Source organism: Aegilops tauschii, chromosome 4 (genome assembly GCF_002575655.3).
Source record: "Aegilops tauschii subsp. strangulata cultivar AL8/78 chromosome 4, Aet v6.0, whole genome shotgun sequence".
NCBI lineage: Eukaryota > Viridiplantae > Streptophyta > Magnoliopsida > Poales > Poaceae > Aegilops > Aegilops tauschii.
The window spans coordinates 311290586-311307135 of NC_053038.3; the positions used below are offsets into that span (position 1 = coordinate 311290586).

Genomic DNA, 16550 nt, shown 5'->3' on the forward strand with positions numbered 1-16550 from the left:
TCCGGACGTGCACTCCAAGTCCCCCGGGTTGCTTTCTTTCCAAAAATAACTTCTCCAGAAGGTTTCATTCCGTTTGACTCCGTTTGATATTCCTTTTCTTCGAAACACTGAAACAAGGGAAAAAACAGGAACTGGCACTAGGCTCTAGGTTAGTCCCAAAAATAATATAAAAGTGCATAGTAAAGCCCATAAGACATCCAAGATGGATAATATAATAGCATGAATACTTCATAAATTATAGATACGTTGGAGACATATCAGCATCCCCAAGCTTAATTCCTGCTCGTCCTCGAGTAGGTAAATGATAAAAGAAAGAATTTATGAAGTGTGAATGCTAGCAGGTGCATACGTTTGATCAATGATAATTTCAATCACCTTTTCTAGCATCATTATATGTCATAACAGTAGCTCAACTCATAGAACTTTGCATGATCAAGTAACAAGCTATTCACATGTTAAAGTATAGATCATAAACTTTCTTGAAAACTAACAAACCGTGTTATTAGTCATCAAACAATTACAATTCATCTTATTTTCAGGGAGAGTCTATGTCAGAGCTTTGATTCCGCAAACTTCACATACTCAACTATCATTTAGTCTTCCATGATTGCTACCACTCAAAGCATATTTTTAGAACAAATAGTATTCATCGAACACAGAGAAAGATAGGGGCTTAATGTTTCGCCTCCCAACTTTTTTCCTCAAGGGTAATGTCAACAGTAATAATTCATGATCAAATATATTTGAATGGCCATATATGCTTAGATCTTTCCATCATATGATGCTTGCCAACTAAAGAGTAGGTTGGAATGAGAAGGAATACTACTGACTCTTGCATAAAAGTAAAAGATAGGCCCTTCGCAGAGGGAAGCAGGGATTTGCAGAGGTGCCAGAGCTCGAAGCTTTAAAACAGAGATGAAAATAATTTTGAGAGGTATGCTTTCATTGTCAACATAACGACCAAGAGTTCCCAATATCTTCCATACTACATACATTATAGGCGGTTCCCAAACAGAAAGGTAAAGGTTTTTACTCCCCCTCCACCAACAATCATCAATCCATGGCTTGCCCGAAACAACGGGTGCCTCCAACTAACATCAAACCTGGGGGAGTTTTGTTTGCAATTATTTTTTATTTGATTTTGATCTTTTGATCATGGGACTGGGCATCCCAGTTACCAGCCATTTTCTCGTGAATGATGAGCGGAGTCCACTCATCGTGAGAATAACCCACCTAGCATGGAAGATACTGCTAACCCGTAGTCGCTACATGAGCGATTCGGGCATACAAAATAGATTATTATTTGAAGGTTTAGAGTTTGGCACATGAAAATTTACTTGGAACGGCAGGTAAATACCGCATATAGGTAGATATGGTGGACACTCATGGAAGAAACTTGGTTCAAGGATTTTGGATGCACAAGCAGTATTCTCGCTTAGTACAGCTATTTTGGCTAGCAAAGGATTCTAAATAGCAAGCACCACATGTTAGAGGATCCAAAACAATATAACTTATACAAATATACCCAAGCATAACTCATTATGTTGTCTTCCTTGTCCAACTTCAACTAATTTGCTCGGGTTTGAAAATAATTAATGGGGCTCACAATCATAGAAGATGTCCAAGATAGTATATTTATATGTGAAATATCTCTTCCTTTAATATTCTTTCATGAATTGTTCAAGTGACCAATACAATGTTTGCTAACCTTCAATAAATTACCACCTCTACTTCTTATATGTGAAGGCATTACTCCCAATGGGAAAGGCATATGAAACATATATAATTTCAGATTTATGACATTCAAATCATTCAACCATTTACTCATAAGATATAAGTGAAGCACACGAGTAAATGACAAACTACTCTAAAAAGATATAAGTGAAGATCAATGAGTAGTTAAATAATTACGTAGCTATGTGAAGACTCTCTCTCATTTAAGAATTTCAGATCTTGGGATATTATTCAAATAGCAAGCAAAGCTAAAGAAAATAAAATGACGCTCCAAGCAAAACACATACCATGTGGTGAATAAAAATATAGCTCCAAGTAAAGTTATCGATGAACGAAGACGAAAGAGGGGATGCCATCCGGGGCATCCCCAAGCTTAGGCTCTTGGTTATCCTTGAATATTACCTTGGGGTGCCTTGGGAATCCCCAAGCTTAGGCTCTTGCCACTCCTTATTCCATAGTCCATCTAATCTTACCCAAAACTTGAAAACTTCACAACACAAAACTTAACAGAAAATCTCGTGAGCTCCGTTAGCGAAAGAAAACAAAACACCACTTCAAGGTACTGTAATGAACTCATTATTTATTTATATTGGTTTTAAACCTACTTTATTCCAACTTCTCTATGGTTTATAAACTATTTTACTAGCCATAGAGTCATCAAAATAAGCAAACAACACATGAAAAACAGAATCTGTCAAAAACAGAACAGTCTGTAGTAATCTGTAACTAACGCAAACTTCTGAAACTCCAAAAATTCTAAAATAAATTGGTGGACCTGGGGAATTTGTCTAGTAATCATATGCAAAAAGAATCAACTAAATATCACTCTCCAGTAAAAAGTTTTAGCTAATCTCGTGCGCGCTAAAGTTTCTGGTTTTTACAGCATGATCATAAAGACTTCACCTAAATCTTCCCAAAGGTTCTACTTGGCACAAACACTAATTAAAACATAAAACCACATATAAACAGAAGCTAGATGGATTATTTATTCCTAAACAGAACCAAAAAGCAAGAAATTAAAATAAAATTGAGTTGCCTCCCAACAAGAGCTAACGTTTAACGCCCCTAGCTAGGCATGATGATTTCAATGATGCTCACATAAAAGATAAGAATTGAAACATAAAGAGAGCATCATGAATAATATGACTAGGACATTTAAGTCTAACCCACTTCCTATGCATAGGGATTTTGTGAGCAAACAACTTATGGGAACAACAATCAACTAGCATAGGAAGGTAAAACGAGCAAATCTTCAAGATTTTCAACACATAGAGAGGAAACTTGATATTATTGCAATTCCTACAAGCATACATTCCTCCCTCATAATAATTTGCAGTAGCATCATGAATTAATTCAACAATATAACCAGCACCTAAAGCATTCTTTTCATGATCTACTTGCATAGAAATTTTACTACTCTCCACATAAGCAAAATTCTTCTCATTCGGAATAGTGGGAGTTTCATAAGAGACTTGAATACTATAAATTGTTTCCACATTAAAAGAGTAATGTTCAGAAAAGGGTAATCATAATCATGACAAGTTTTATAAATATAATCATCACTACTTTTTATAGCATAAGTTTCATACAATAATCATCATAAGTAGCAACTTTGTTCTCATCATAATCGATTGAAACCTCTTCCAAAATAGTGGATACATCACTAAATAAAGTCATGACCTCTCCAAATCCACTTTCATAAATATTATAAGATTCAACATCCTCCAAAATAGTGGGATCATTACTTCCTAAAGTTGACACTCTTCCAAACCCACTTTCATCAATATAATCATCATAAGTAGGAGGCATGCTATCATCATTATAAATTTGCATATCAAAACTTGGGAGACTAAAAATATCATCTTCATTAAACGTAGCCTCCCCAAGCTTGGGACAAACATTAATTGCAGCAAATATATTCTCAAAAACATCATCTTCTTCAAACATAGCATCCCTAAGCTTGGGCCTTTTCATATCATAAGCATAATCACTCTCATCATTAATAGTATGGATAGCACCAATAGTATAGCAAACATTATTATCATATTCTTCCAAGCAAGTGCCAAAAAGATTTTCAAGATCATAAGAAGTATCATTATCTTCCCAATCATAATCATCACAACAAGCAATAGGCATAACGAGATCATCATCAAGTGCATCATCTTCCACAATTATTTTTTATTCATTTTAATGAGGCACAACAATAATAGGAGCAACATTATTTGGGAGAGATAACTTTTTACCTCTCTTCCTTTTTCTTTTCTTCTTCTTCACCACATCATGTGTGGGTTCAATCCTCCTTTTTGAGCTCCTTATTAATGAGATTGGTTGAATAGAAGGCTCCTCCTCGTTACCTGATCATCATAAGAAACAATAGGAGAATATTGGGAAGTCTCTTCCCTTTCGTTAATATTCTATTCATCTTCTATTTGTTTTATTTTCTTTGTGTAATTGGCAATATAAGGATTTTCAATGCAATTCACTGCACAATACATATAAATCTTCTCTAGATCAAAACCAAGAAGTTTATAATGGGCAAATTCTGGAAGATGCTTAGTTATACGTTTCATTTCTTCGTACCCATAAGCAAACTAAGTTCATTATAATGTGCAAGGGAAATCAAGTCATCACAATTTTTGGACACGATTAGATCATGAAACAATTTGCATCGGATAGCTAAATGACCCTGTTCATTGCAAAGTCCACAAGTACGGCCAAGAAAATTTAAATCTTCAGCATAAACATCTAGCCTTTCTTGCAACAATTTAGTTTCTAAGTGCTTATGCCTCTTGCAATATCTATCTTCCCTATTTGGTGTGTACTTGCAAACCCAATGCACTCCACAAAAATTAACATGTTTATAGGAGACATTTTCATCATAACTAGTGCAATCATCATTAGTACCATGGATATTCAAGGATTTCATACTAACAACATTGCAATCATGCTCATCATTCAAAGATTTAGTGCCAAACATTTTAATGCATTCTTCTTCTAACACTTTGGCAAAATTTTCCTTTCCATCATACTCACGAAAGATATTAAAAAGATGAAGCGTATGAGACAAACTCAATTCCATTTTTTTTGTAGTTTTCTTTTATAAACTAAACTAGTGATAAAACAAGAAACAAAAAGATACGATTGCAAGATCTAAAGATATACCTTCAAGCACTCACCTCCCGGGCAACGGCGCCAGAAAAGAGCTTAGTTGACGGGATGTGAGCGCCGCTTACCTAGCCTCCCCGGCAACGGCGCCAGAAACTGCTTGAGGTCTACTACGCAACCTTCTTCTTGTAGACGTTGTTGGGGCTCCAAGTGCAGAGGTTTCTAGGACAGTAGAAAATTCCCCTCAAGTGGATGACCTAAGGTTTATCAATCCGTGGGAGGCGTAGGATGAAGATGGTCTCTCTCAAACAACCCTGCAACCAAATAACAAAGAGTCTCTTGTGTCCCCAACACACCCAATACAATGGTAAATTGTATAGGTGCACTAGTTCGGCGAAGAGATGGTGATACAAGTGCAATATGGATGGTAGATATAGGTTTTTGTAATCTGAAAATATAAAAATAGCAAGGTAACTAATGATAAAAGTGAGCGTAAACGGTATTGCAATGCTTTGAAACAAGGCCTAGGGTTCATACTTTCACTAGTGCAAGTTCTCTCAACAATAATAACATAATTGGATCATATAACTATCCCTCAACATGCAACAAAGAGTCACTCCAAAGTCACTAATAGCGGAGAACAAACGAAGAGATTATGGTAGGGTACGAAACCACCTCAAAGTTATTCTTTCCAATCAATCCGTTGGGCTATTCCTATAAGTGTCACAAACAGCCCTAGAGTTCGTACTAGAATAACACCTTAAGACACAAATCAACCAAAACCCTAATGTCACCTAGATAATCCAATGTCACCTCAAGTATCCGTGGGTATGATTATACGATATGCATCACACAATCTCAGATTCATCTATTCAACCAACACATAGAACCTCAAAGAGTGCCCCAAACTTTCTACCGGAGAATCAAGACGAAAATGTGTGCCAACCCCTATGCATAAGTTCATGGGCGCAACCCGCAAGTTGATCACCAAAACATACATCAAGTGAATCACGTGATATCCCATTGTCACCACAGATACGCACGGCAAGACATACATCAAGTGTTCTCAAATCATTAAAGACTCAATCCGATAAGATAACTTCAAAGGGGAAACTCAATCCATTACAAGAGAGTAGAGGGGGAGAAGCAACATAAGATCCAACTATAATAGCAAAGCTCGCGATACATCAAGATCGTGCCAAATCAAGAACACGAGAGAGAGAGATCAAACACATAGCTACTGGTACATACCCTCAGCCCCGAGGGTGAACTACTCCCTCCTCGTCATGGAGAGCGCCGAGATGATGAAGATGGCCACCGGTGAGGGATCCCCCCTCCGGCAGGGTGCTGGAATAGGGTCCCGATTCGTTTTTGGTGGCTACAGAGGCTTGCGGCAGCGGAACTCCTGATCTATTCTGTTCCCCGATCATTTTAGGGTATATGGATATATATATAGGCGGAAGAAATACGTCAGGGGAGCCACGAGGGGCCCACGAGGGGGGAGGACGCGCCCAGGGGGGTGGGCGCGCCCCCTGCCTCGTGCCTCCCTCGTTGCTTTCCTGACGTGCGGGTTGCTTTCTTTCCAAAAATAACTTCTCCAGAAGGTTTCATTCCGTTCTGACTCTGTTTGATATTCCTTTTCTTCGAAACACTGAAACAGGGGAAAAAACAGGAACTGGCACTGGGCTATGGGTCAATAGGTTAGTCCCAAAAATAATATAAAAGTGCATAGTAAAGCCCATAAAACATCCAAGATGGATAATATAATAGCATGAATACTTCATAAATTATAGATACGTTGGAGACGTATCACACATAATAATTGTCTTACATATTCCGGATAATTTAAAATGCCACATGCGGCAAAGCCCGGAAGACACGGGGGCAAGAGAAGAAGGAAATTGCAGACAATGATCTGGGTCGCTACTGTCTCCACTCGTCGATGGATCGCCGGGCGGCGGAATCCTCCAGCTCCTTCTTCAATTCCTCACGACTTTGCTTGAAAGCAGCCACAGATTCCTCCACCTCCTGCTCGCGATCGATCCGGAGTTTCCTCAAGCCACCCATCAGTTCCTCGACGACCGCTTTCAGCGTTATCTCCGAGGCACTGCTCTGCTCATGCAGCATCTTCCATCCGGCGGCCTCCTCCTCCTTCTCGGCGACCAACTTGAGGAGCTTCGCATTGTCATCCATGAGTTGCTCGACAAGGCCGGTCGCCTTGTCAACCGAGGCATCACTGATCTTGAGCAGCTTCATCAAGCCGTCGACCAGCTCCTGCTGCATAGTGACGCCAGCGAGAATGTCGTCGTCGCCAGCGAAGGACTTCAGGAACGCTAGCTCGTCGCGATGGCCGACGCCGCGAATGCGCTTGTGAGAGCCCTCGCGTGCCCGTGAGAGCTCGTTCGAGGGCTCCGCCGGACATCTCTGCTGCGGCTTCGCGGCGGGACCTCTCTAGTGCTTCCGCGGCCTTGGTCTTTGCTGCCTAGTTATATGTCCACCCTAAACTCCTCCTACCGGTCATGGCGGAACGACTTGACAGAGAAAACCAGTTTTGTGGGTGATAAGGAGAGGAACTGTGAAGTAATTTTCGAGTGGGTAATTTTTATAGCCCGGTGCTAAGTGTGAACACATATTAGTTTGAGAGGTGTGAATAGATTTGCAATTACTTATTGCGTTGTAATCAGCAATGTGACGAGAAACAAGGTCAAAATTTATTGATGGCAGAAGGTTGACCACGTGGTTGCTTGCTGTTGAGGCGGCCACGGCACGCTCCGCTCTAGCGTCCCTGCGCGCGCTCTGCTCGCCGTTGAGGCAAAGTTACAATGACAACTGTTAATAATTCTTAATAATTGTCTTACATGTTCAGGATAATTTAAAATGCCAAATGCAACAAGGCCCAGAACACTCACAACCTACATATGCATACAATTATAATAAAATATAAGCTAAAAGGCTGAGCTGGCGGCCTTCCGACGATGGTCTTCTCGGACTCCATGATCAGCATAGCACCCTTGCGGTCGTTCACTCCGAGTGTCCCGACCCGCCTCCGCCTACGGAGCTGCTGGCGCTGATGGGAGGCTCTTGGGGCTGCTGGGCCTCTTCCAGAAGAGCTTGACAGCGTGCAATCGCGTGCATGACAACTCCGCGGAACCGCTCCATTTCCATGTCTCTGGCCTGGTAGCAAATTCTGTTAATCACCTGCATCCTCAAGATATCACGTTGGCTATGTTCTACTTCGTCGGGGACGTCACCTCCACCAAGGATGCGCTCGAGCCTGGCCACCACATCATCGGGATCGAGGTTGACACGGCCGCCGCGGGCAATGATGAAGCCGTAGGCTGCCTTTGTCTTGACTGAATCACAGAGGTCCTGTGCCCATTCCTTGCGGGGCATCAGGCTCTCGATGAGCACTGGTGACGGCGATTCTTTGGGTGGGTCGTCGATCATGTCGCCGAGCAGCTCTGGATCTTTTGCACGATGGATGGCAAACTGCTCATCACACCTCCTCTACAATATGTCAATTGTGCTCCCAAGGACTGTGACGCCGATATCGCTGCCGATGGGCCATGGTGCCTACACCGGCCGATGAAGCTCTTGCTCCCCGACCTGCTCCGGCTCGTTCTCCTTGCCGAAGATGTAACGCAGGTAGGCGTCAACGTTGAAGCTTTGGTCGTTGCCTGGCATGCTTGGAATAACTAATGGTAGATGGGTGAGGACTAGATCTTCGCACAGTGTCGCGGCGGTGCGTTGCCGCCTGGGTTATATGCAGCAAGCCGTTAGCTGGTGGCGGAAAACCGGTGAGGGAATAGGCGTGGATTTTACAGTTCACCCATGTGGAGCGTGGGAAGCATTCGCTGGAGTGCGGGAAGACAAAGTGGAGCACACACACAACCCAAATATCGTAGCCGGTGCCACGTGTTATTTATCACACAAGTGTTAACATAAGGAAATACATGTGTAACTTACTAATCATCGCACACGAATACTCGCAGACGCATCGTGTGTGATACTCCTAGCCACCGCAAGCAACTAGTTTGCATTTTTCAAAGTTTTTTGTACACACAGAATCGCACACGAACTAACTGTATTAACCGTATGTGTTGTAAATTCTCATCGCAAACAGTTCATCCGAGTCGGCTGTTTGCCACGTATGACACACATCTTGTTAAGTTGAACCGTTTCTGTTGCGTTCGCTAATCGAAAACAGTTCGTCCGAGTGAACCGTATGCCCTATATCACACACACCTTGATGTGGCTAACCGTTTATGTTGCACTCCCTAATAGCAAACGGTTCATCGGAGCGAACTGTATGCCGTATACCGCACACACATTGATATGGCTGCCCGTTTCTGTTGTTCTGCCTCATCGCAAACAGTTCGAACGGGTTAACCGTGTGGCCTGAATCGCACACGCAACTAAAATCTGAACCGTGTTTGATGCATCCTCTATCGCAAACATTTTTCACCTTTTTTGACGGTTTTCATACACCACCGTTTGCGATTACTGCATCGCACATAGTTTCTCGAAGGGTCTCTGATCGTAGTGTCGCGTTAGCAGCATCCTGCAGTAGTGCATAATCTCATAGTCAAAGGAATATGTATAAGTCATGAAGAAAGCAATAGCAATAAAATTGAACGATCAATATGCTAAGCTAACGGATGGGTCATGTCCATCACATCATTCTCCTAATGACGTGATCCCGTTTATCAAATGACAACACATATCTATGGTTAGGAAACTTAACCATCTTTGATTAACGAGCTAGTCTAGTAGAGGCTTACTAGGGACACGGTGTTTTGTCCATGTACCCGCACATGTATCAAGTTTCCGGTTAATACAATTCTAGCATGGATAATACATATTTAGCATGATATAAGGAAATATAAAATAACAACTTTATTATTGCCTCTAGGGCATATTTCCTTCAGCCCTCCTATGCGTGCAACTAGTATTTGAAGCTGGAGAAGAGCTTCGTCCTCATGCATTGTTGATTGAAGTTGAGTGCGTAAACCAAGTGACAACTATCCACTTATTTCCGCGAACAGGTTGGACATGGGCGGACATTTAGGGGATGCAGTTGGATGACGAACTCTTGTATCCGTATCCGTGAATGAGTCAGGACCAATCCGTGGATAAATAGTTTGTGTGCTCTAGCGGATGGTGTTGGAGATGCCCTAAAGGCACAAATCAAGCATTGGAGTAACAAACGACTTGCACATATAACGAGTTAGGGTAACTTCAACACGGATCATCAAACCGAACCTCACCAAATGTTTGAGGGATGGACTCCATCCAACCGCACTCACTAGATGTTTATCTCATTTTAAATGGATCTTTTAGAAAATGAAAAAAAATTCATGCTAAATCGGATGATATTTTTTAAATTTTGATATATTACAACTAAAACAAATGGGATTTAACAAAGTTTTAACTAACTGAATCAAATTTTAACTAAACCTAAACTAAATTAAGAGCGGTATCAGACGGGACCTTGTGAGCATGGCCTCCATGGCCACGACACCTCCATTGTCATCGCCGCTGTCGACCAATCCGTCGCCGTCCTTCTAGTGGCGGAAGGCCTGTTAGGGGTTGTGGCAGCCTTGATCTGCTGTCGCAGCGCGCTTACGACACAACCAGTCCGCTGCCTCCGCATAGCGGCGACGATCGGCCATGGAGTCCGGATTGCACCACCCGCCATTGCTTTTGAGTCGGGCCAACCGCTCAGATCTGGGCAACTCCACTTTGTCGAGTTGGTCACTAATCTAGCGACGATAGTGTGTAGAGATCTCCGGATTGGTCCTCGACATATTAATGCCCAGGGCTGCGTGAGCACGGGGTCCGCTAGAACCCAGGGCGGCGCCACGTTCGACCATGCCAATGGTGATAAGCATTGCGTGTTCCGCCGCTCTACCTTGGAGGCTTCTCGGGAGGGCGTGGCCACTATGGAGGACGAGCATCGGTCGTCGAGGTAGTAGGCGAGGCAGTCGCGAGCATTGGCGATTTGTTGGGGAGGACGAGTCCTCCTTCACGCTGGGTGCCACTGGTTCGTGGACTACTGACGGGGCTGTGACAGCGGCGCCACCTCCTTGTGGCGCCGGAGGCAACTATCAGCAGGGACAACGGCTCTTCCTTGATGCGGCGTCCGATTTAAACGTCACGGTTGCGCTGGGACGAGGGCGGCGCAGGACCGCGGTTGTAGCAAGACCGCTCGCGCAACAACTCCATATGTCGTGCGACCTCTAGCATCCTAGATTTTTGTTGGATATGTGGGGTGCCAGACAGTGTGGACGTTTGGGACCGATTTAGGGCGCCTCTGTTTATGTGCTTCGACGGCTTTCATGTTTAGATTTGATTTGGCCAGAGATTTTTTAGGAATGTCGTTGGATGATAGAAATAAAATATAACTCTACCTAAATATTTCGAGATGGTAAAAAAACTCTTATATTTCTTTACGAGTAATGTGGACAACAGTGAAAAAATTAGCTCGTGGTACTGCACCGTCCTTTTTTTTTGAAAGCGTTCGGACTTTTTTTTTTGAAAGACATCAAATGCGTTTGGACTGACATCTGGCAGAAGCGAACGGTTCACGCCTACCGTCCAGAACTTTCGGCTGGCGGACCCCACGTGTCATCGAGTCCTGACATTCACGCCCAGTAGTAGTACAACAATAATTCAACCCGCCTTGGATTCTTTTTACTAGGCAGTGATTGGGCACACCCTTCTATAAACGGGACCCAAGGGACGCAGTTTCTCATCGCCCCGTCCAGAACCTTTCTCCTTCTGTCCCGCAAACCCCCGAGAGATCACACCATGTTCGGCTTCGGTCACCACGGCCACCATGGCCAGAACCCCCCGGCCCACGCTCCGGCCGCCGCCGGCGGCAACCAGCCCACCTTCAAGATCTTCTGCAAGGCTGACGAGGGCTACTGCCTCTCCGTCCGCGACGGCAACGTCGTCCTCGCCCCCTCCAACCCCCGCGACGAGCACCAGCACTGGTTCAAGGACATGCGCTTCAGCAGCCAGATCAAGGACGAGGAGGGCAACCCCGCCTTTGCCATCGTCAACAAGGCCACTGGCCTCGCCGTCAAGCACTCGCTCGGCCAGTCCCACCCGGTTCGTCATCTTCTCTTTCCCCTCTCTGGTTCTCATTTTTCTTTCTCTCTTGAGAAAACATTCCCCTGTCATGGTTCAACTGTTCGTCCGTTCAGTTTCCGAATCTAGATTCGTTTTATTTAGCGCTTATCAGTAATGGAAGCGGAATGATTTGTTTGGGTGTGCAGGTGAAGCTCGTGCCATTCAACCCGGAGTACCTCGACGAGTCCGTGATGTGGACGGAGAGCAGCGACGTCGGCAAGGGCTTCCGCTGCATTCGCATGGTGAACAACATCCGCCTCAACTTCGACGCCCTCAACGGCGACAAGGACCACGGCGGCGTGCACGACGGCACCACCGTCGTCCTCTGGGAGTGGGCCAAGGGCGACAACCAGAGCTGGAAGATCCTCCCCTGGGGCGAAGAGGCCTACGCCGGAGGCAGCGCCAACGCCCCCCGCGGCGGCTCCTCAGAGCCCACCGTGCGCATCTTCTGCAAGGCAGACGACGGCTTCAGCGCCACCGTCCGCAACGGCGCTGTGGTCCTCGCGCCCACCAACCCCCGCGACGAGTACCAGCACTGGTTCAAGGACATGAGGCACAGCAACCGCATCAAGGACGAGGAAGGCTACCCGGCCTTCGCCCTCGTCAACAAGGTGACAGGCGAGGCCATCAAGCACTCCCAAGGCGAGGGCCACCCTGTAAGCAACCATCCAAGCCACTCACATCTTTTTCGTCACTTGCATAGAAATTGTTGGTGTCATTGGGGTAAGATCTGAGAGATTGAGACTAAATGGTTAACAAGAAATGTTTGGTTCGCTGTTGCTGTTGGATCCAACAGGTGAAGCTGGTGCCATACAACGCCAACTACCAGGACGAGTCAGTGTTGTGGACTGAGAGCCGCGACGTGGGCGCCGGCTTCCGGTGCATCCGCATGGTGAATAACATCTACCTCAACTTTGACGCTCTCCACGGCGACAAGGAGCACGGCGGCGTGCGCGACGGCACCTCCCTCGTGCTGTGGAAGTGGTGCGAGGGCGACAACCAGCGCTGGAAGATCCTTCCCTGGTGTAAGTGCCCCCTCACTCGCTCCCATTTGCTTGCTAGTGGAGAACTTAACTGCTCCATCTTCGCCTAACACTGACAACATCTCCATGAACTGGTGGAGTAGTCGGTAGAAGCGGATGGAGTTAGCCTATCTGCCATCTTTTGAATTATTTGCGTTCCCTTTTGGCAAAAATATTAATGTGTTTTTATCGTTGCTTGTGTTTGCAGAAACGTGTCATGCTGCTGAAGCTGAGTTGATCGCCACCGTGACCCGGAGTTGGTAGAGATCGGCCTGTGATCTGTTGCCGTGTCGTTAGAATAAAAGTCGTGTGCGGTTGGTGATGTGTCCGTGAGTGTGTGTTTAGTTTCTGTCCTGTCGTTGTGTCCTGCTATGGCGAGCTATCCGATGTAATAAGCATTTGGCACTTGTGCTTGTTTTTCAAACCATGGATCGTGATGAGAACCTCTGTACTGTGGTGCAATCCTTTCATCTATGCGAATGGTCTTTATTGTCTACTCGTATATCTTAATCGGTGCGGTTTTCTGGAACCTGCCTACACCAGATTAAGCAAAAACAATTAAAAATACTAAAGAAATCTGCAAATATGAAACTTTACCGTAACAAGCAATGTCTACTGTATGTCGAGGTGTGTTTTCGTATCTATACTAAACCTATCCTACAGCGACCCGATCCTAAACCTATCCTACGGCGGCGACGCCCGATGTCCATCGTAGAAGGACTGACCCACATGGAACACAAGGCCTTGTCGCCTTTCATGCCTTGCTCATTCTTGCAGGAGTCCGCGCCGTGAGGTCCATGATGGAAATGGTGTCGCTCGCCCTGTTGTCGTCCCACCTTGCTGCCGGATAGTTCGTCGGCAACGCATAGGAGGCGCAACTGGTGTTGTTCTCCTTCGCGATCCCCTGGAGCTGGGCCTCGATGACGGCCGCTTCCTGGCGAGCGACGGCTTCAGCGCGGACGACATCGTAGATGGCACGCTGCTCCGCGACGAAATTGGGGTTCGCATCGGCCATAGTCGCCACGGCCTCCTCGCTCGCCGCAGATCTGGCCCTCCGTCAGCCGGTGCTGCTCCAGGAGGAACAGGTTATACCGTTGTTCCTCCTGCGCCCGCTGGACGCCGAAAGGCGCTGACGCAAGCTGCATCTCCGTCATGGCGGCATTGTAGTGCTCTTGCGCATGCTCCATGGTGAAGCCGGCGTGCACAGGAGGTGCTGGAGCCGGGGCGGTGTCGTCGGAGCCCGTCTTCATCGTGGTGTCGTCCTCGTCATCGGACACCTCGGGCGAGCTGGCCGGCAAACCGGTCTCGACCCGCCTGGCACGGGGGCAGCAAGGGCGGCCACCACGTGCTTCATCTCAGTGGAAAGGTTCTCCCACAAAGCTTCGCCAAGCTTCGCCGCTTGCAGTCATGGCAGATGCAATGCAAGGGAGTAGGATGTGGAGCGGCTTGTCTTGGCATAGAGTTGGTCGGGTGTGGCCGCCTTTAAATAGCGAATTTCAGTGAGACCAACCGTTCAGGTGCGTCAATGCGCAGTGGCGGAGTGGGTTTCACGGCCGTTAAGCCTATTTAATGGCGGCTTACGGACGAACGGGCCATTCAACGGGCGTGGTAGATATCCGTCCCGTCCCATCCAGTAATGCGTCTTCGGCATTGAACAGGCGCAAACGTGTCGCGGGTTGTGCCCTCGTCCGGCGTGCCGTTTCAATGACGGTGGCAATGAGAGGTCGCGTCCATCCTGAGCCGTTTTTAATGTGGTGTGGTGCGCGCGACAGCGGAATGAATGTGGACAGCTGGCGCCGGACGGGAACACGCATGGCGAGGAAGGAGGGGGTTTGGGTGGACCAGACGGTCAGAAGCGGGTGTGGCAGCGGTCCGAACTCTCGCAAAACTCCCCATGGTTGTCTTCGGTTTGCAGAAAAAAAAACATCTGCAGATCGCTCTACGGATCAATACAGGTCCGCGGTAGCTTCTACGATGAAGATGCAATTGTGCTAGCCTGACCGAGTGATGCACACAATCTTTGACCGATATTGATTTACTATTTAAAAGTTCATGTAAAAACAATAAAGTTCATAAGAAAATGCCATACATGGCTGCCCCAACGGTAAATATAAAAAAACACAGAAATTATTTTTTCATGCATCTTAAATCCTAGTAGGTTGCTAACAATTCGATTGAACAAATTTCGAGAGAGATCATCTCCCGTCGAAAACCGTGGGCGCCTTATCCTCCTCTTTTTGTAGCAATGACTACATATGGGATGCCCTGAAAATAAGTTGTAATTTTTTGGAACAAAATTATTACAAGTGTTTCAAATGGCCCAATGCGTGTAAATTCTCAGAAACTTCAACTTTGGATGCACCCTCACTAATCACTTTTCAAACATATTCATACTACTTGTGGGTGGAGGTAGACTAAAAGCTATATGGACGTATCACCATAATAATTTGGCAAGCGAGCAGAAGGAATAAAAGGCCGGATGAACTCCTCATCCCAACAAAAGCAACACCTAGTGCATTCTTGCCAATTCTTTTTTTCCAGACTAGGTAATTGTCCGTGCGTTGTAATGGGGATAAGAAAAAAAGTATGGATGCACTAATTAAAGGGTCGTCATATTTTTACATAAGCATCACAGTTCTACGATTTCCACCCACCCACCTTGTGCCGAGCACCCTCGTATATACTCATCCTCCTTACCACCCACCATCCCATTCCACACGACAAGTAGACAAGGCATCCCTTTTTCCTCTCTCCCCACCCTTTACTGGACATTATTTTTAATTATCCGACATGCAAAAATCAATAAATCATTCATCTCAAACATGTATTTGTAGGATCTTCGTGCACATCAAACAACACTGTCCACTATTGTTTTACGTTAAATCACTCTTCTTCGAGTAGGCTAAGCAGTCTCAGTGGAGTAACTTCGCCCCTTGTCCCTCCAAAGCAGGTCCATGCAGCTAAGCAACCCTTGACACGCGAAAAAGAAAACACAGAGGAAAACATGCAACCAAACAAGGTCTCGCAGGACAAAATAACCTGGTGACTTGTGTGAGTGCCTACAAAAAAATCATGTGCAGGAAGGAGAGGGGGATGGTGGATAGAAGAACCATCATTATATCAACCTACCATTCAAAGCTCAAAGAAGTTTTTAGGAAGAATACAAAATATAAGTAAATCTCAATAGGTAAAGTTAATGGCAAGGTACATCGTTTTTCTTTCAAAAGGAATATCCACGGCCCATCATTTGTGATGCACACATCCATCTTTTATTGAATAAAATTCAAATGTTCAAGGGATTTAGAATAATAGAAAAGGAAAAAACTACAACCTCTAGCAAAAAAGGATTACATGACACGTTCACATAATTTACTAAAGAAGCTGTGTAATGTTATAACACACACACCGAAGGTAATAAAGAAAACAAAATACCCCCTACTTTCCACCAATTGTAACAATCTTTGAAGTCATTATTAACAAACTAAAAGGCTTTGGCCTATGCATTCAATTGTTCTACATGAATAAAGGGTTGTCATTGCGTACAATTTGATGTGT

General features: G+C 45.1%; 1 protein-coding gene across 1 annotated transcript; it reads left to right on the forward strand.

Moving 5' to 3' along the window:
- Positions 1-11542: 11542 nt before the first annotated feature.
- LOC109747912 (ricin B-like lectin R40C1) lies at positions 11543-13491 on the forward strand. The gene is made up of 4 exons (XM_020306959.4): positions 11543-11952; positions 12120-12629; positions 12770-12998; positions 13204-13491. Coding segments are annotated over exons 1-4 (1044 nt in total). The 5' UTR covers positions 11543-11649; the 3' UTR covers positions 13206-13491.
- The last annotated feature ends 3059 nt before the right edge of the window (positions 13492-16550 follow it).